General features: G+C 40.8%; 2 protein-coding genes across 6 annotated transcripts in view; both read right to left on the bottom strand.

The window, feature by feature from the left end:
* The window catches only part of DDX3X (DEAD-box helicase 3 X-linked), a 451,205-nt gene that overhangs the window by 174,643 nt on the left and 254,954 nt on the right, over positions 1-21,608 (bottom strand). The window lies entirely within an intron of this gene.
* Positions 1-21,608, bottom strand: part of USP9X (ubiquitin specific peptidase 9 X-linked) — a 152,541-nt gene that overhangs the window by 26,321 nt on the left and 104,612 nt on the right. For all 5 annotated transcript variants that reach the window (XM_050776170.1, XM_050776169.1, XM_050776171.1 and 2 more), the window contains exons 27-32: positions 16,293-16,401; positions 15,912-16,058; positions 15,140-15,286; positions 13,904-14,126; positions 4,925-5,145; positions 1,988-2,178 (exon numbers count right to left, since the gene is read on the bottom strand). In XM_050776170.1, coding sequence (XP_050632127.1) covers positions 1,988-2,178; positions 4,925-5,145; positions 13,904-14,126; positions 15,140-15,286; positions 15,912-16,058; positions 16,293-16,401 — 1,038 coding nt within the window. The remainder of the gene's footprint in view (positions 1-1,987; positions 2,179-4,924; positions 5,146-13,903; positions 14,127-15,139; positions 15,287-15,911; positions 16,059-16,292; positions 16,402-21,608) is intronic.

The raw sequence follows: 21,608 nt of genomic DNA, 5'->3' as shown, positions 1-21,608 counted from the left end.
TTGGGAGGCTGAGGCTGAAGAATTGCTTGAATCCAGGAGGCAGAGGTTGCAGTGAGCCGAGATTGAGCCAATGCACTTCAGCCTGGGCGGCAACAGAGTAGGACTCTGTCTCCAAAAAAAAAAAAAAAAAAAAAAAAAAGGCCGGGAGCAGTAGCTCACGCCTGTAATCCCAGCACTTTGGGAAGCTGAGGCGGGCGGGTCACCTGTGGTCAGGAGTTTGAGATCAGCCTGGCCAACATGGTGAAACCCCGTCTCTACTAAAAATACAAAAATTAGCCAGGCATGGTGGCACATGCCTATAACCCTAGCTACTCAGGAGGCTGAGACAGAATTGCTTGAACCCAGGAGGTGGAGGTTACAGTGAGCTGAGATCGCACCACTGCACTCTAGCCTGGGTGACAGAGCAAAGACTCCATCTCAGAATAAAAAAAAAAAAAAAAAGATAATCAATTGCTGTTAACATCATAAGAAGACAGACATTATATGTTACTCAAACATTACCCCCTGTGAAGTAGCCTTGCCTATCCATTCCACAAAAAGAAAAATAATACCTCAATCTGATCAAGCCTCTAGATCTCACAAGGTGTTTATAGAAGATGCAGGTGACCAAGAAAAACAGAAAATAATAAACGACCACAGGGATTCCATCAACAAAATTCAGACTGTGGGGAAATTTATAGGGTAAACTATTTGTCCTCTGATTCTCCCATAATTGTAAAGGGAAAAAAAGGAATGGATGAACAACCAAGAGTCATTATCAACCATTTGTGGTAAATGGACCTCAACTGAATCTTATTTTTAAAAAATATCAGTAAAAACCAATTATGAGATAACTTGGTAAATTCAAACACTGACAGAGATATTTGATATTAAGCACTTTTAAAAAAACATAATGGTATCATGATCGTATTTTGAGACAGACACTACAGACACATACTTAAGTATTTATAGATGGAACTAAGATTTGCTTCAAAACAATCTAGAAAGAAATAGGTAGGGGCTGGGTGCGGTGGTTCACGCCTGTAAACCCAGCACTTTGGGAGGCTGAGATGGGAATCACCTGAGGTCAGGAGTTCGAGACCAGCCTGGGCCAACATGGTAAAACCCCGTCTCCACTAAAAAATACAACAAATTAGCTAGGCGTGTTGGTGGGTGCCTATAATCCCAGCTACTTGGGAGGCTGAGGCAGGAGAATCGCTAAAACCCGGGAGGCGGATATTGCAGTGAGCCAAGATCACACCACTGCCGTTCAGCCTGGGCAATAAGAGCAAAACTCCGTCTCAAAAAAAAAAAACAAAAAACAAAAAACAAAAAAAGGCTGGCCACAAGTTGACTACTACTGAAGTTGGGTGACAAGTATACAGGGGTTCATACTATTTTTTCCACTTCTATATTTATTAGATGTTTTCCTAATAAAAAGTTAATAATATGGTTAAGAGACTAAAGGATGCTGCCCTTCCTTACTATGCCAGTTTCTACTTCTTCCTAAGGGGACCCCCCCAAAAAAAAAAAGAAAAGAAAAACAAAAAACCCACCCAACTAAGGACAGTTTGAATATTACCAGTGCTTAAAAAAAGATGCCTTCCAACATGTCTTTTAGAGAGAGGTTTAATGTTAGTGTATTGAGATGCTCATTTTAAGAAGTGTCTCAATTACGGCCGGGCGCGGCGGCTCACGCCTGTAATCCCAGCACTTTGGGAGGCCGAGGCGGGTGGATCACGAGGTCAGGAGATCGAGACCATCCTGGCTAACACGGTGAAACCCCGTCTCTACTAAAAATACAAAAAATTACCCGGGCGTTGTCGCGGGCGCCTGTAGTCCCAGCTACTCGGGAGGCTGAGGCAGGAGAATGGTGTGAACCCGGGAGGCGGAGCTTGCAGTGAGCCGAGATTGTGCCACTGCACTCCAGCCTGGGCAACAGAGCGAGACTCTGACTCAAAAAAAAAAAAAAAAGAAGTGTCTCAATTACTATCCATCCATAGTTTACCTGAACTGTTTCCAAAATCCTCTGGGCACATAGTATTGCAGTCGAGAAGCAGCTAAATGACCAAAGATGACCTGAAGGTGTCTTAGGACACCAATGTTGTACTCTTTTCTATCTTCAGTTTTACTTAATGCTGGTTTATCTTCAAATTGTTGAGGATATCCAAATACATCATCCCTGGGATCAACATTGCTCTAGAAACCAAAAATTATCACCAATGAGTTAAAGTACAGTAAAATATGTTGAAACAAATGCCAAGCAGTTAGTGAATAAATGATTTGTATTCCTATTCCGCTCATTTCCAAAGCACTTAATTTTCAATTTATAAATTTTTAGTATTTAGTGTTTATCCACACCATTTCACATATCAGTTATCATAACCAAATAACCTTGACCATGTATAGGAGAGATAGATAATACAGTGTAGCGTTAGCATAATAATTTAGACTGAACTAGACATAAATGCAGGCTCTACCACTTATAAGCCAAGTAACTTTGAGCCAGTAAAAACTACTTTAACTTTCTCAGCTTCAAGTTTATGTGTGAATGGGGATAACATATCCTTCGTGTAGTTGTTGTATATAAAATGCTCAGATCTGTCAATAAAATATACTTATTAGTACCAGTATAGTCATTCTTTGCTTAATGACAGGGATAAATTCTGAGAAATGCATCATTAGTGATTTTGTCATATGAACATCATAGAGTATACCTATAAAACCTAGATGATATAGCCAATTGCTCCTAGGTTGTAAACTTGTACAGCATGTTACTGTACTATATATTATAGACAACTGCAACCCACCGGTGAATCTGTGCATCTAAAAATAGAAAGGTACAGTAAAAATAAAATATAATCTTATTGGACTACTGTCATATATGTGGTCTGTTATTGTCTGAAACATTGTTATTTGGTGCATGACTGTAGTACTCTTCCACAAATGGTGCTGGGTAAACTGGATAATCCACACGCGAAAGAATAAAGTTGGGCCCTTCCCTTATGAAACACTACATACAAAAATTAACTCAAAATGGATCAAAATCCTAAATGTAAGAGCTAAAACCACAGAACTCTTTAAAAAAAAAACATAGGGCAAAAGCTTTAAGACACTGGATTTGGCAATGATTTCTTGGATATGACATCAGAGGTACAGGCAACAAAAGAAAGTATCTGCAAATCACATATCTGACAGAAAACTCTTAAAACTCAACAACACAACTCAACTTAAAAACAGACAAAGAAGATGCACAAGTGGCCAATAATAAGCACAGCAAAAGACGCTCAAAATCATTAACCATTTGGGAAATGCAAATCAAAACCATGACAAGATGCTACCTCACACTCAACTAGGGTGTCAACTACCAGAAAGAGTGAGTATAGTAAGTGTTGGCAAGGATATGGAGAAATTGGAGCCCTTGTGCAATACTGGTAGTAATGTAAAATGGTGCAGTCACTCTAGAAAACAGTTCCTCAAAAAATTTGGCTGTATACGGTGGCTAACGCGTATAATCCCAGCACTTTGGGAGGCCAAGGTGGGCAGATCACCTGAGGTCAGGAGTTCGAAACCAGTCTGGCCAACATGGTGAAATCCCATCTCTACTAAAAATACAAAAATTAGCAGGACATGGTGGTGCATGCCTGTAGTCCCAGCTGCTCGGGAGGCTGAGGCAGCAGAATCACTTGAACCCAGGAGGCAGAGGATGCAGTGAGCTGAGATCGCACCACTGCACTCCAGCCTGTGTGACAGAGTGAGACTCTGTCTGGAAAAAAAAAAAAATAAAATAAAAATAGCATCACCATATGATCTAGTACTTCCACTTCTGAGCATATAACTGGAAATACTGAAAGCAGGACCTCAAACAGATATCTGTATATTTATGTTCATGGCAGCCTTATTCACAATAGCTCAAATAGGGAAGCAACCCAAATGTCCTTTGACAAATGAATGGATAAGCAAAATATGGTATATACATATAATGGAATATTACTTAGACTTTAAAATGAAATAAACCAGCTATGAAAAGGCAAATACTGTATGATTTCACTTATATGAGGTATGTAGAGTAGTCAAGCATAGAGACAAAAAGAGTAGTTGTCAGAAGCTGTGGGGAGGGAGAATGGGGAGTAGCTTAATGGCTAGTTTCAGTTTTGCAATATGAAGGGTTTTGGAGATGGGTGGTGGTGATAGTGTACAACAATGTAAATGTATTTAATACCTACTGTTGTTTTAGAAATGTAGGAACTATTGGGACAGGCGTGGCGGCTCACGCTGGTAATCCCAGCACGTTGGGAGGCCGAGGTGGGTGGATCATGAGGTCAGGAAATCGAGACCATCCTGACTAACACAGTGAAATCCCGCCTCTACTAAAAACACAAAAAATTAGCCACACGTGGTGACGGGCGCCTGTAGTCCCAGCTACTCAGGAGGCCGAGGCAGGAGAATGGCACGAACCTGGGAGGTGAAGCTTGCAGTGAGCCGAAATGGCACCACTGCACTCCAGCCTGGGCAATGAGCGAGACTCCATCTCAACAACAACAACAAAAGAAACGTATAAACTATTCTAAAAATTAACTGCAGTTTAAAGTCTGGTAGGTAGTGAGCACTATACTATGTTAAGAGGTAGCAGTTCACGCTGGCTGGGAGAAGTCCATCCCTACTTACCTTTTCTTTTTTTTTCTGAGACAGGGTCTCACTCTGTAACCCAGGCTGGAGTGCAGTGGCATGATCACGGCTCACTGCAGCCTCAAGCTCCCAGGCTCAAGCAATCCTCCTGCTTTAGTCTCCTGAGTAGCTGGGACCACAGGTGTGTGCCCAGCCCATCCCTACTTTCAAATCTACTTTAACACGTTTGATGAAAGCATAATACTCTCTTAAGAGAGAATAATATCTGGTATCATAACTTAAAACACAGAAAACAGAAATGGTAACTCAAATTTACCTCATTGTCTTGCTTCTCATCTCCAGACATATCATCATCTACATCACTACCTGTGCCTTCAATGGCAAGAATACCATTCCTAATGGAAGGAATCATGTAGAGTTGCTGAATCACAGAATTCATGTAACAAGTAGCACCGGCATTTTTCAGTCCCACGAATCCTTTGGGTGGGCGGGGTCCAACAGGTGGCAGATATTCCCACTCAGTAAGTGCTTCACAAGCTGAGAGAAGAAAAGATTCTTGTAGCATGAACACAGCCATTTTGTCCTTTCGAACTCTATTATGCTGACAAAGCAACCCTGGTAATAACTCTACTACCCGTAATTCCACTAACCCTAGAGCAACCTGAAGCAGTGTTCTGTGTTTGCACTTCATCTTCAAACAATCTAAAATATACAGCAACAGCCGGGCGCGGTGGCTCAAGCCTGTAATCCCAGCACTTTGGGAGGCCGAGACGGGCGGATCACGAGGTCAGGAGATCGAGACCATCCTGGCTAACACGGTGAAACCCCGTCTCTACTAAAAAATACAAAAAACTAGCCAGGTGAGGTGGCGGGCGCCTGTAGTCCCAGCTACTCGGGAGGCTGAGGCAGGAGAATGGCATAAACCCGGGAGGCGGAGCTTGCAGTGAGCTGAGATCCGGCCACTGCACTCCAGCCCGGGCGACAGAGAGAGACTCCGTCTCAAAAAAATAAATAAAAATAAAAAATAAATAAAATAAAATAAAATATACAGCAACAAGCACCGCTGTGTAGCTTCTTATCTAATCACCCGCAAACACGTTTTGTATGATGTTGCTTCTATAGCAGTCTCAAAAGTACAAAATAGTATAATGCTAATGTCTACATGCTAACTTTACTTGCATCTTTACTTTTAGACATTTTTCACTTTCTTAATATTTTATACTTTTGCCTTCAGTCTGCCAAGGAATGAAATGTTATCTAAATATATCAACACATTATAATTTTCTCAGTTTTAAATAATCCTAAAACCATATGGGCTCGCATCTTGGTTCTGATGCTTATCACCTTCTTTTCCCCCCCACCTTTAGGTGACTTTGTTTCTTCCTAGTAAATGTAATAATAAAAGTAACACTTGCTTTTCCTATATCTATAATGCTACTGTGAGGAGGGAGCAAGACAGTAGATTTGTGATAATTGTAAATCACTGCACGTCTTCCTATCTCCCTCCACCTAGTATAAACCTGGAAACAACATTAAGTATCACTGTCTAGGGGACCAGTTAATTATATCATACTAAACTGCATGGCCAAAAATGCATTAGGTAAATATTTATGTGTTGACAGGGAACAATGACAGATAGCGAACGATGCAAACAACATTATACTATACTCCAATCCGTGATCAAAAAATTAACCCCCATTAAGTTAAAAAAAAAAAAAAAATTCTCACATACATAGATTTGCTAGGACAGCTAAAGGTCTAACCTTTTAAGCAATCAATTTATTCAGAAATTCCTAAGATGTTATTTAAAACTTCCAAATATTCTGAAACACATTAAAAAGTAATTTGACATGTTTTTTTTTTTTTAATAAATTTAATTATTATTATTATACTTTAAGTTGTAGGGTACATGTGCATAACGTGCAGGTTTGTTACATATGTATACTTGTGCCTTGTTGGTGTGCTGCACCCATCAACTCGTCATTTACATCAGGTATAACTCCCAATGCAATCCCTCCCCCCTCCCATGATAGGCCCCGGTGTGTGATGTTCCCCTTCCTGAGTCCAAGTGATCTCATTGTTCAGTTCCCACCTATGAGTGAGAACATGTGGTGTTTGGTTTTCTGTTCTTGTGATAGTTTGCTAAGAATGATGGTTTCCAGCTGCATCCATGTCCCTACAAAGGACACAAACTCATCCTTTTTTATGGCTGCATAGTATTCCAAGGTGTATATGAGCCACATTTTCTTAATCCAATCTGTCACTGATGGACATTTGGGTTGATTCCAAGTCTTTGCTATTGTGAATAGTGCCGCAATAAACATACGTGTGCATGTGTCTTTATAGCAGCATAATTTATAATCCTTTGGGTATATACCCAGTAATGGGATGGCTGGGTCATATGGTACATCTAGTTCTAGGTCCTTGAGGAATCGCCATACTGTTTTCCATAATGGTTGAACTAGTTTACAATCCCACCAACAGTGTAAAAGTGTTCCTATTTCTCCACATCCTCTCCAGCACCTGTTGTTTCCTGACTTTTTAATGATCGCCATTCTAACTGGTGTGAGATGGTATCTCATTGTGGTTTTGATTTGCATTTCTCTGATGGCCAGTGATGATGAGCATTTTTTTCATGTGTCTGTTGGCTGTATGAATGTCTTCTTTTGAGAAATGTCTGTTCATATCCTTTGCCCACTTTTTGATGGGGTTGTTTTTTTCTTGTAAATTTGAGTTCTTTGTAGGTTCTGGATATTAGCCCTTTGTCAGATGAGTGGATTGCAAAAATTTTCTCCCATTCTGTAGGTTGCCTGTTCACTCTGATGGTAGTTTCTTTTGCTGTGCAGAAGCTCTTTAGTTTAATTAGATCCCATTTGTCAATTTTGGCTTTTGCTGCTGTTGCTTTTGGTGTTTTAGACATGAAGTCTTTGCCCATGCCTATGTCCTGAATGGTACTACCTAGGTTTTCCTCTAGGATTTTTATGGTATTAGATCTAACATTTAAGTCTCTAATCCATCTTGAATTAATTTTCGTATAAGGAGTAAGGAAAGGATCCAGTTTCAGCTTTCTACTTATGGCTAGCCAATTTTCCCAGCACCATTTATTAAATAGGGAATCCTTTCCCCATTTCTTGTTTCTCTCAGGTTTGTCAAAGATCAGATGGCTGTAGATGTGTGGTATTATTTCTGAGGACTCTGTTCTGTTCCATTGGTCTATATCTCTGTTTTGGTACCAGTACCATGCTGTTTTGGTTACTGTAGCCTTGTAGTATAGTTTGAAGTCAGGTAGCGTGATGCCTCCAGCTTTGTTCTTTTGACTTAGGATTGTCTTGGAGATGCGGGCTCTTTTTTGGTTCCATATGAATTTTACAGCAGTTTTTTCCAATTCTGTGAAGAAACTCGTTGGTAGCTTGATGGGGATGGCATTGAATCTATAAATTACCTTGGGCAGTATGGCCATTTTCACGATATTGATTCTTCCTATCCATGAGCATGGTATGTTCTTCCATTTGTTTGTGTCCTCTTTGATTTCACTGAGCAGTGGTTTGTAGTTCTCCTTTAAGAGGTCCTTTACATCCCTTGTAAGTTGGATTCCTAGGTATTTTATTCTCTTTGAAGCAATTGTGAATGGAAGTTCATTCATGATTTGGCTCTCTGTTTGTCTGTTACTGGTGTATAAGAATGCTTGTGATTTTTGCACATTAATTTTGTATCCTGAGACTTTGCTGAAGTTGCTTATCAGCTTAAGGAGATTTTGGGCTGAGACAATGGGGTTTTCTAAATATACAATCATGTCATCTGCAAACAGGGACAATTTGACTTCTTCTTTACCTAACTGAATACCCTTGATTTCTTTCTCTTGCCTAATTGCCCTAGCCAGAACTTCCAACACTATGTTGAATAGGAGTGGTGAGAGAGGGCATCCCTGTCTTGTGCCAGTTTTCAAAGGGAATTTTTCCAGTTTTTGCCCATTCAGTATGATATTGGCTGTGGGTTTGTCATAGATAGCTCTTATTATTTTGAGGTACGTTCCATCAATACCGAATTTATTGAGCGTTTTTAGCATGAAGGGCTGTTGAATTTTGTCAAAAGCCTTTTCTGCATCTATTGAGATAATCATGTGGTTCTTGTCTTTGGTTCTGTTTATATGCTGGATTATGTTGATTGATTTGCGAATGTTGAACCAGCCTTGCATCCCAGGGATGAAGCCCACTTGATCATGGTGGATAAGCTTTTTGATGTGTTGCTGAATCCGGTTTGCCAGTACTTTATTGAGGATTTTTGCATCGATGTTCATCAGGGATATTGGTCTAAAATTCTCTTTTTTTGTTGTGTCTCTGCCAGGCTTTGGTATCAGGATGATGTTGGCCTCATAAAATGAGTTAGGGAGGATTCCCTCTTTTTCTATTGATTGGAATAGTTTCAGAAGGAATGGTACCAACTCCTCCTTGTACCTCTGGTAGAATTCAGCTGTGAATCCATCTGGTCCTGGACTTTTTTTGGTTGGTAGGCTATTAATTATTGCCTCAATTTCAGAGCCTGCTATTGGTCTATTCAGGGATTCAACTTCTTCCTGGTTTAGTCTTGGAAGAGTGTAAGTGTCCAGGAAATTATCCATTTCTTCTAGATTTTCCAGTTTATTTGCGTAGAGGTGTTTCTAGTATTCTCTGATGGTAGTTTGTATTTCTGTGGGGTCGGTGGTGATATCCCCTTTAGCATTTTTTATTGCGTCAATTTGATTCTTCTCTCTTTTCTTCTTTATTAGTCTTGCTAGTGGTCTGTCAATTTTGTTGATCTTTTCAAAAAACCAACTCCTGGATTCATTGATTTTTTGGAGGGTTTTTTGTGTTTCTATCTCCTTCAGTTCTGCTCTGATCTTAGTTATTTCTTGCCTTCTGCTAGCTTTCGAATGTGTTTGCTCTTGCTTCTCTAGTTCTTTTAATTGCGATGTTAGAGTGTCAATTTTAGATCTTTCCTGCTTTCTCTTGTGGGCATTTAGTGCTATAAATTTCCCTCTACACACTGCTTTAAATGTGTCCCAGAGATTCTGGTATGTTGTATCTTTGTTCTCATTGGTTTCAAAGAACATCTTTATTTCTGCCTTCATTTCGTTATGTACCCAGTAGTCATTCAGGAGCAGGTTGTTCAGTTTCCATGTAGTTGAGCGGTTTTGATTGAGTTTCTTAGTCCTGAGTTCTAGTTTGATTGCACTGTGGTCTGAGAGACAGTTTGTTATAATTTCTGTTCTTGTACATTTGCTGAGGAGTGCTTTACTTCCAATTACGTGGTCAATTTTGGAGTAAGTACGATGTGGTGCTGAGAAGAATGTATATTCTGTTGATTTGGGGTGGAGAGTTCTATAGATGTCTATTAGGTCTGCTTGCTGCAGAGATGAGTTCAATTCCTGGATATCCTTGTTAACTTTCTGGCTCGTTGATCTGTCTAATGTTGACAGTGGAGTGTTGAAGTCTCCCATTATTATTGTATGGGAGTCTAAGTCTCTTTGTAAGTCTCTAAGGACTTGCTTGATGAATCTGGGTGCTCCTGTATTGGGTGCATATATATTTAGGATAGTTAGCTCTTCCTGTTGAATTGATCCCTTTACCATTATGTAATGGCCTTCTTTGTCTCTTTTGATCTTTGATGGTTTAAAGTGTTTTATCAGAGACTAGTATTGCAACCCCTGCTTTTTTTTGTTCTCCATTTGCTTGGTAAATCTTCCTCCATCCCTTTATTTTGAGCCTATGTATGTCTCTGCGTGTGAGATGGGTCTCCTGAATACAGCAGACCGATGGGTCTTGACTCTTTATCCAGTTTGCCAGTCTGTGTCTTTTAATTGGAGCATTTAGTCCATTTACATTTAAGGTTAAGATTGGTATGTGTGAACTTGATCCTGCCATTATGATATTAACTGGTTATTTTGCTCGTTAGTTGATGCAGTTTCTTCCTAGCCTCGATGGTCTTTACATTTTGGCATGTTTTTGCAATGGCTGGTACCGGTTGTTCCTTTCCATGTTTAGTGCTTCCTTCAGGGTCTCTTGTAAGGCAGGCCTAGTGGTGACAAAATCTCTAAGCATTTGCTTATCTGTAAAGGATTTTATTTCTCCTTCACTTATGAAACTTAGTTTGGCTGGATATGAAATTCTGGGTTTAAAATTCTTTAAGAATGTTGAATATTGGCCCCCACTCTCTTCTGGCTTGGAGAGTTTCTGCCGAGAGATCTGCTGTTAGTCTGATGGGCTTCCCTTTGTGGGTAACCCGACCTTTCTCTCTGGCTGCCCTTAAGATTTTTTCCTTCATTTCAACTTTGGTGAATCTGGCAATTATGTGTCTTGGAGTTGCTCTTCTCGAGGAGTATCTTTGTGGCGTTCTCTATATTTCCTGGATTTGAATGTTGGCCTGCCCTACTAGGTTGGGGAAGTTCTCCTGGATGATATCCTGAAGAGTGTTTTCCAACTTGGTTCCATTTTCCCCCTCACTTTCAGGCACCCCAATCAGACGTAGATTTGGTCTTTTTACATAATCCCATATTTCTTGCAGGCTTTGTTCATTTCTTTTTCTTCTTTTTTCTTTTGGTTTCTCTTCTTGCTTCATTTCATTCATTTGATCCTCAATCGCTGATATTCTTTCTTCCAGTTGATCGAGTCGGTTACTGAAGCTTGTGCATTTGTCACGTATTTCTCGTGTCATGGTTTTCATCTCTTTCATTTCGTTTATGACCTTCTCTGCATTAATTACTCTAGCCATCAATTCTTCCACTTTTTTTTCAAGATTTTTAGTTTCTTTGCGCTGGGTACGTAATTCCTCCTTTAGCTCTGAGAAATTTGATGGACTGAAGCCTTCTTCTCTCATCTCGTCAAAGTCATTCTCCGTCCAGCTTTGATCCGTTGCTGGCGATGAGCTGCGCTCCTTTGCCGGGGAGATGCGCTCTTATTTTTTGAATTTCCAGCTTTTCTGCCCTGCTTTTTCCCCATCTTTGTGGTTTTATCTGCCTCTGGTCTTTGATGATGGTGATGTACTGATGGGGTTTTGGTGTAGGTGTCCTTCCTGTTTGATAGTTTTCCTTCTAACAGTCAGGACCCTCAGCTGTAGGTCTGTTGGAGATTGCTTGAGGTCCACTCCAGACCCTGTTTGCCTAGGTATCAGCAGCAGAGGCTGCAGAAGATAGAATATTGCTGAACAGCAAGTGTACCTGTCTGATTCTTGCTTTGGAAGCTTCCTCTCAGGGGTGTACTCCACCCTGTGAGGTGTGGGGTGTCAGACTGCCCCTAGTGGGGGATGTCTCCCAGTTAGGCTGCTCAGGGGTCAGGGACCCACTTGAGCAGGGAGTCTGTCCCTTCTCAGATCTCAGCCTCCGTGTTGGGAGATCCACTGCTCTCTTCAAAGCTGTCAGACAGAGTCGTTTGCATCTGCAGAGTTTTCTGCTGTGTTTGTTATTGTTTACTGTGCCCTGTCGCCAGAGGTGGAGTCTACAGAGACAGGCAGGTTTCCTTGAGCTGCTGTGAGCTCCACCCAGTTCGAGCTTCCCAGCGGCTTTGTTTACCTACTTAAGCCTCAGCAATGGCGGGCGCCCCTCCCCCAGCCTCGCTGCTGCCTTGCCGGTAGATCACAGACTGCTGTGCTAGCAATGAGGGAGGCTCCGTGGGTGTGGGACCCTCCTGGCCAGGTGTGGGATATGATCTCCTGGTGTGCCTGTTTGCTTAAAGCGCAGTATTGGGGTGGGAGTTACCCGATTTTCCAGGTGTTGTGTGTCTCAGTTCCCCTGGCTAGGAAAAGGGATTCCCTTCCCCCTTGCGCTTCCCAGGTGAGGCAATGCCTCGCCCTGCTTCAGCTCTCGCTGGTCGGGCTGCAGCAGCTGACCAGTACCGATCGTCCGGCACTCCCCAGTGAGATGAACCCAGTACCTCAATTGAAAATGCAGAAATCAACGGTCTTCTGTGTTGCTCGCGCTGGGAGTTGGAGACTGGAGCTGTTCCTATTCGGCCATCTTGCTCCGCCCCCCCGACATGTTCTTAAAGATTTACTATAATCAGTTATATTCTTAACTGTTCTAAATAGTGATTTTCTCTTAAAACGAAACAGCACCAACTATGCTTATTTCTGCTTTTTCTGTTATTAATATTTTATATTGCCCTTGCCCTTTTGAGCTTCAATTCCTTATCTGTAAGATCTGAAATCTGCAGCCTATTCATGTGCCTGATGTGGGCATTAAATGAGAACATAAATAAGGTGCACTAAAATGGTAACTTCTCATGTTCTAATCTTCAAAGCCAGATTTTCTTCAAACTCATAATGTTAAGGAACTTCTAAGTGAGGACCTGAAAGGTTTTCCAATACATGCAATTTAAAGTTTTAAGTCTGGGCCAGGTGTGGTGGCTCACACCTGTAATCCCAGCACTTTGGGAGGCCGAGGCGGGTGGATCACCTGAAGCCACGAGACTAGCCTGGCCAACATGGTGAAACCCTATCTTTATTAAAAATACAAAATTAGCCGGGCATGGTGGCAGGTGCCTGTAACCCCAGCTACTTGGGAGGCTGAGACAGGAGAATCACTTGAACCTGATAGGCACAGGTTGCAGTGAGCCGAGATTGCGCCACTGCACTCCAGCCTAGGCAACAAGAGTGAAACTGTCTCAAAGAAAGAAAGAAAGAAAGTTTTACGTCTGTACTCTACGGCATTTACTTTGGCTACTTTTTCACCTGGAGTTTGAATTTTATGTCAGGTTTCATGATATGAAACTTATCTTGCCCAATAGCAACACCATTTATAGGATGTCATTTAACAAATGTTTGAATTTTTTTCTATACAAGGTGGTCTGCTTATAATGGTCTTATTTATTTCTCCTTTTTTTTTTTTTTTGAGATGGAGTCTTGCTCTGTCACCCAGGCTGGAGTGCAGTGGCACGATCTCGGCTCACTGTAACCTCCACTTCCTGGGTTCAAGCAATTCTCCTGTCTCAGCCTCCTGAGTAGCTGGGATTACAGGTGCGCACCACAACGCCCAGCTAATTTTTGTATTTTTAGTAGAGACAGGGTTTTGCCATGTTGGTCAGGCTGGTCTCAAACTCCTGACCTCAGGTGGTCCACCCACCTTGGCCTCCCAAAGTGCTGGGATTACAGGCCTGAGCCACTGTGCCCGGCCTATAATGGTCTTATACATTCATTCACTAAAAATGTTAAAACTAGTTACTGAAAGAAATATGTAAGTTGGAAATATTTTCTGAAAGAAAAACAGGAAAACAGAACTGTGAAACACTGAAATGATCAATTATCACATTATATTAAAAATACTTACTAGTTATTGCTGTGCCAATGTAATACATTTCAGTCAAAGAATCTACTATTTGTTTGAGATTCCTCACACAGCCAACAGCTAATGCTACAAGTAATTCAAAACCAGCATTAATTGTAGGTGGTGAACCACAGACTGGAATAGCCTGTTCAGCTGGGAGCTCTCCATTTCTCATATACTGTAGGTAAACATTGGATGCAGGAAATATGAAATCGTCAATTAATTCCTAAAAAGTTGAAAAAGGGATTACATATTAGCAATGCTATATATTTTTAGAAAAAAAGAAAAGTCTCTTGTAAGTAAATCATTTTAAAATATAATCATTGAAATTTAAGATCTTATTACATCTCAGAAAACTCGGATTTTCTAATAAAAAGATCTTCCTTCAAAACACTATTTTCTATCATTAACATACCTAATTTCCCAGGTTAAATAAATCTGTAAATATTAAGAAAGAACTGAATGTAGTACTTATCAAAATTTTTATTTTAAATAAGTTTGCTCCTTTAATCAAGTCCATAGCAAATTAAACCCATTTTGAATAGAAATAAAATATACAAAAATGAAACTTTGTTTCCTTGTGTTACTACATGAAGAAACTCATTAAAGATATAGAAGATGCATTCTTACAAAACAGAGGTTTGCCTCATTAAATGAAATGAACAATTCAGATTTTCCAAAGAGAAAAACTAAACAATTACTTTATAAAGTATCTTATTTATTTATCTATTTATTTTGACACAGGGCCTTGCTCTGTTCCTCAGGCTGGAGTGCAGTGGTGCGTTCTCGGCTCACTGCAACCTCCATTTCCTGGGTTCAGGTGATCCTTCCATCTCAGCCTCTCAAGTAGCTGGGGACCAAGGGTGTGTGCCACCACACCTGGCTAATTTTTTTTTTTTTTTTTTTTGGAGATAAGGAGTTTCACCATGTTGCCCAGGCTGGTCTTCAACTCCTGGGCTTAAGCCATCCACCAGACTCGGCCTCCCAAAGTGCTGGGATTACAGGCGTGAGGCCAGCAAGTCCAGCCATGAAATCTTATTTAAATACAAATTTAGAAATGTCTCTTGAATAAAGTAAGGCATAACTGTATTTCTTAAATTACTGTAAATTTGATAAACATTCTTTAAAAAGAGAAAACATCAAGAAAGTACAAAGACATGATACTACTATAAATTAATTTGATTATAAACATTTAGAAGGTTGTGATATGTAGCTTACAACCAAGAACACATAACTTACTTTAATGAGATTAGCACCTCCTTTTTCACAACCAATATGAAATTTTTTCTCAGAAGTTTGAAAGGCCAGTAACTCCTTTGTCACTCCAAGGTGGCCCTCTAAGATGGTCTCTTCAATACCCGTTTCTCCTGTTCTTTTAACATCATCCTGCCAAAGGCGGGGGGTTGGGGGTGGGGAGGAGAGATCAAATGTCTAGCTTACGAAAGGGAGGTAAAGAGGGAGAGAGGAGCCAGAACAAGACAGAGCTGGAGGGATATGAGATAATTTCCTTAAGTCTTTCCATTCAAACAAGTTTGTTTTCTTCAGAACTTTCCAGAAATTGGCTTTATGAACTACTAGAAGAAATGCTAATTTGAAGGCTAAAAATTACAAAACTCTTCAGAAATAAATTCTTGTATCATTTTGCCTAAGTAAAAAGTATCAGATGTTATGATCAAAAGTTCTGCTCTATCAGACTTATTTTTGACATAATTCAAGAATACTTTTTTTTAAAATGAGAATTTGCGAAAAGGCCCAAAATGCTAAAATAAAAGAAGCTGAACATCAGTATTTCAAGTCTCAAGTAAGCAATTCATTTTACAAAACTAGATAGTATTCATTTTTGTGAATCGCAGGTTACTAATGTCCACCGATGCAGAGTATATTCTTTGGTCCCTTTTTATCAATCTTTGGAGTTTTCCATTTAACCAAAATGCTCAAAAAATATAAACCATCAATAAAACATTCTATTTATTAATAATGACATATAAATGGAGTATTATCTGCAACTTACCCTAATTCTTTTAAGCCAATCAATTTCATTATTGAGAAGAACTTCAGCATTGGGTACATTAATATTACTATTGTAAGCATAATTAAGAAGGTGTCTTAAAAGAGTAAAGTAGTCGCCTGAATGTTTAGCTCTCTCTCTTGCTGTGCTCTGGAAACAAAGTAGAATAATATCAATTTACATGTCTATCCTCAAAATCCACTTTTTAAAAAACCCAGAGTTAACTAGAGGACTACCACAGTACGGGAAATTAAGTAGTACTTCATTTATTAAATATAGACTGTCCTGACTTTAATGCAAGCTAAAACCACAAATTTCTGAATGTTTCTTGTTTAAAGAATGAATCACATTGAATTGATAGGCATATTTTAAAAAGTCTCTCACCCCCAAAACAGTAAAGAGTAGAGTAATGAAGAAAAGTAGAGGCCGGTGTCCCATACAACATCTGGTGCACATTAAAAAGAACTGCTCCTGTGCCACCTGACGAACAGTTCTGAAATAAAAATGTTTCACATTTAATACATTATTCCAATTTTAAAAAAATGATTGTAACATTGTTCCCTCTTGGGGAGGAGGGGTGGGGGGAGCATAAGAGGGAGATAAATTAATAGTAAGGATACAGGATTACTCTACCTACACACACCAAGCACTCAAGCCAACACCACATAATACACGAACTTAAGCTGTTATGTCCAGGACTATAACCTCAAATTGACACTAAGAGTTTGAGGGATACTATCTTCTAACACCTCTTTCTTGGAACAGGCTGGAAATGTTCCTCTATATACCAAATGCTCTACTACAATAAACTTTATGCATCTTTTTGGCCTTCCACAGAATTTTTATTCAACTATGGTTTCGCACAACAGCTCTGTGGAAATTCTGTAGTAACCACAGTAAGGCTATTGTGGCATATGTCTCTTATACCAGGGGTCCCCAAACCCCAGGCCAGAAGGACGAGTGAGCATTATGGCCTGAGCTCTGCCTCCTGTCAGATCAGCGGTAGCATTAGAATCTCACAGGAGCGCAAACCCTACTGAACTACACATGCAAGGGTTCTTCTAGCTTATGTGCCCCTTATGAGAATCTAATGCCTCATGATCTGAGGTGGAATCCTTTCATCCTGAAACCATCCCCCACTACCTCCCTGATCCATGGAAAACTGTCTTCTATGAAACTGGTCCCTGGTGCCAAAAGGGTTGGGAACTGCTGCCTTATACCGTACTGGCAGTTCCAAAAGCACGGTCCCCAGAGCAGCAACATCAGTATCTGGGAACTTGTTAGAAATGCCAATTCTCAGGCTCCAATGCAGACCTCCTGAATCAGAAATACTGGAGGTGGGGCCCAGCAATATGTTAATAAACTCTTAAGGTGAATCTGATGTGCACTAAAGATTGAGAACCACAGGCTGGGTACGGTGGCTCATGCCTGCAATCCCTGCACTTTGGGAGGGTAAGGCAGATGGATCACGAGGTCAAGAGGTCAAGACCATCCTGGCCAACATGGTGAAACCCTGTCTCTACTAAAAATACAAAAATTAGCCGGGCGTGGTGGTGCACGCCTGTAATCCCAGCTACTTTGGAGGCTGGGGCAGAAGAATTGCTTGAACCTGGAAGGCGGAGGCTGCAGTGAGCCGAGATCATGCCACTGTACTCCTCCAGCCTGGTGACAGAGCGAGACTCCATCTCAAAAAAAAAAAAAAAAAAAAAAAGATTGAGAACCACAATACCATATTTTCTCTCTGATGACCCTTGGGAAAAACTTGTCTCATGATTCTCAGATCTGGGAATCACGGATCTATCTTTTTTAAAAACTGCATTATGTACTATATAGATCTTACTAGAATAAAATGCTCCAAGAGGGCAGAGACATCATCTATTTAGTTAACATTGTGCCTCTGGAACCTAGAATAGTATCTGGCATATAGGGGGAGCTCAAGAACCAGTTATCAAATGTGTAGTCTATCTCCATTACAAAGCAAGCTCTTTCAGGGTAGGGGCTTTCTTGATGCCAGAGGTCCTGGCACCTAGAACAACGTATGACACATGGAAGATGCTCAACAAGTACCTGCTAAGCATTTGTGAATACCTTACAGACATCACAAACTGCATTTCATGGATAACTACATTTCTGTCTTTGTGCTAGTTACTAGGTAACTCAGAACCTATTTTTATTTATTTATTTATTTTTTGAGACAGAGTTTCGCTCTTGTTGCCCAGGCTGGAGTGCAATGGCACCATCTCAGCTCATTGCAACCTCCGCCTCTGAGGTTCAAGCGATTCTCTGCCTCAGCCTCCTGAGTAGCTGGGATTATAGGTATATGCCACCACACCTGGCTAATTTTGTATTTTTAGTAGAGACGGGGTTTTTCCATGTTGGTCAGGATGGTCTCGAACTCCCGACCTCAGGTGATCGGCTCGCCTCGGGCTCCCAAAGTGCTGGGATTACAGGCGTGAGCCTCTGAGCCCAGCCCTTAGAACCTAATTTAAAGTACAAGTGTAAAGGACCTGACAGCATACATTCTGTGTACTAACTTCCCTCCCTAGAGGGTATCTTAGGTTTCTGAAAACAGTCCACAGGCCTATAAATCAGAGGGATTCAGAAGCCCCTAAAATTTTTGGAGGCAGAGTTTGGGGGGGACCCAAGTAAACCAAAGTTAGGCATATCTAGTTTTCTGGGAACAAGCCCATAACTTAATCAGATTTTCAAAGGTATATGTTATTCCCACTGCTTTGGTTTACTAATTTTTCAACAAGCTAGGTATGCAGCCCAAATGTGGGGGCGAGGGGGGCAATAAAAAGTTGATGCTTATCAATTCCTGATAAAACTTTCCTGAGCAAATGCAGACTTCTACAGTGCTTCAAAAGAAATATATTTCTGTCAACTAATCCTGTTGCCTCTATCTTCACGATAGTCAGTCCCTTTTATTTTAGACAGGGTTTCCCTCTGTCACGCAGGCTGGAGTTTAGTGGCATGATCCTAGCTCACTGTAACCTCAAACTCTTGGGTTCAAGCAATCTTCCCACCTCAGCCTCCTGAGTAGTTAGGACTAAATGTGCATGCTACCACATCCAGCTAAAAAAAAATTATTTTTTTGAGACTGGGTCTCGCTCTGTCACCCAGGCTAGAGTGCAGTGGCACGATCACGGCTCACAGTAGCCTCGTCCTCCCTGGGCTCAGGTGATCTGCCCACCTTAGCCTCCTGAGTAGTTGGGACTACATGCATGTGCACCATGCCCGGCTTATTTTTTCTATTTTCTTTAGAGACAGGTCCCACTATGTTGCTCAGGCTGGTCTCGAACTTCTGGTCTCAAGTGATTCTCCTGTCTTGGCCTCCCAAAGTGCTGGGATTACAACCATGAACCACTGCACGCAGCCCACTGTCATCTTTCATTTGAATTCATAAAATAGCTTGCTTTTCCTGCTATCCTACATACTATTCTTAACCAGAATAAACTTACAAAGTTAAGGCGGAGCACATCATTTATCTGCTTAAAACCCTCTGAAAGATTCCCATCTCACTTAGGATCAAAGTCAATGTCTTCATGATGACCTATAAAAACCCTCATTGGGTGTTTGTTATCCTCTCTGACTTTACTCCCCATCCCCTACCGCCTCTGTTCCATCCACTCCAGTTTCCCTGCTGTTCTTTCACATGTCAGGCATGTTCTTGACATGGCTGGACATATATATGTTGTTTTTTTCTGCTTAAAATACACTTTCCCCATGAGCCACATGGATTATTACTTTGCTCTGAAAGGTAGTGATAAAAGGTGACCTCTAAACAAAGCTATCACCTTTGTGAAGTCTTCTTCAACCACCCTATAAAAAACTGAACTCCACTCATGCCCCGTACTACACAGCCCCTTTTCCTGCTTTACATGTCACTCCCATAGCACTTATTCCTATCTGATATACTTCTCGTATGTCTTCTCTTCTCCCATCCCTTTTGGCATGTAAGCTCCTAGAAGGCTAAGATTTTGTCCGTTTTGCCATATCCACAGTAGGTGGTGTCTTGTATACAACAGGTATTTGATCAATATTTACCAAACATACACATGAGACTGCCTACACCACATTAAAATCAAATGCTGCTTAGACCTTAGCACCATAGGCCTTCTGTCAAACTGACTCCCACTAACCTTCTTTACAGTATTATCCTTGATTCCTTTTCTAAACATTAAACCAACTACTCAGCTCTGCTCTGAAAGCACTATCCCAGGAGTGGCAAAGTCAAATGCTTTCATGGATCAGAGAGGTAACATAAGTGAGTTAACTAGGCAGGGAATAAAACAACAGGCTGTGGAAACAGCAGAAAAGAATATCATTTATCTAAAAGAATTTAAATCCATTGCAACTAATTATAATAAAATAAAGTCAGTGTCATGATGTGGAAGCAGACCATCTAATAGGAACAGAGGTCTAGGAAACCTTTCCTAGTTTAGGGATAAGGAAAAGTTTCTAGAATATGTGGCATTTAAGTTGAAACTTCTGAGTAAGTAGAAGCAGGGACCAAATTATGGAGTGCTTATAAGCCAAATTTAAAAGTCTGAACTTAATTCAAAGATAATGGGAAGACATGGAAAGATTTTAAGCAGGAAAGCAACATGATCATATTTTCTAGAGAGCACTCTGTTTGCTGTGTAGTGAACAGATTAGAAGAGTACAACACTACAGGTGGGAAGATCGAGGATACTATGATTGTCCAGGCAATGGATACAGACTGCTTAGATGAGGGTAGACCATGAGGAGGAAAGTGTATGGAGTCCAAAGACACATGAAATAAAAGCCACATAACTGGGAGAAGAGGGGGGCGGGGAGAGAGAGAGAGAGTACATTGGCAATGACCATCTTCTACTTTGATGCACATATAAATCCTACCCAAACACGAGCTCACATGCTACATCCAGCACAAAACCTTCACTTTTGCTCCTTCTAGGTAGAAAGTAAGATATTCCCTTTCCGATTCTCAAAGTATTTTACCTTTTATGGCACCAATTTCTGTCTCAAAGTTGCTTGAATGCAAGAACTGCCTTATTTGACTTTGGTTTTAATGGCCAAGCACATACACAGGGATTCACATATTTGCTGGTGGATTATAATTACACCCAGAGCCCAATTTGTGTGACAGAAATGTCAGAACTCAAGAGGTAGAAAACCTTCAGTCTTAGTTTTAGCATTTAGTGATGATTATGTCCTTGTCAGTCATTTAATTTCTACAGTCCTTGTGCCTCTCCATCAGCAAAGTCTACTTCTGAGTTGCTATAGGGATTAAGTGAGAAGTACCTTGTAAGTAACTATGCTTAAATGTTACTGTAGGATTATAAACTCTATCTGAGGGGCAGACTTGTACACAGCTCACAATCCCTTATCTGAAACCCCTGGGGCCAGTATGTATTTGGGGATTCAGATTTTTTTTTTTTTTTTTTTTTTTTGACACGGAGTTTCACTCTTATTGTCCAGGCTGGAGTACAATGGCGTGATCTCGGCTCACTGCAACCTCCGCCTTCCAGGTTCAACTGATTCTCCTGCCTCAGGCTCCCAAGTAGCTGGGATTACAGGTGCCCACCACAAAGCCCAACTAATTTTTTGTATTTTTAGTAGAGTCGGGGTTTCACCATGTTGGCCACGTTGGTCTAGAACTCCTGACCTGCCTCAGCCTCCCAAAGTGCAGGGATTACAGGTGTGAGCCACCGCGCC

The sequence above is a fragment of the Macaca thibetana genome, chromosome X (genome assembly GCF_024542745.1).
Source record: "Macaca thibetana thibetana isolate TM-01 chromosome X, ASM2454274v1, whole genome shotgun sequence".
NCBI lineage: Eukaryota > Metazoa > Chordata > Mammalia > Primates > Cercopithecidae > Macaca > Macaca thibetana.
Note: the sequence above shows the minus strand (reverse complement) of the source record. Positions and strands in the feature narration are given on the sequence as shown.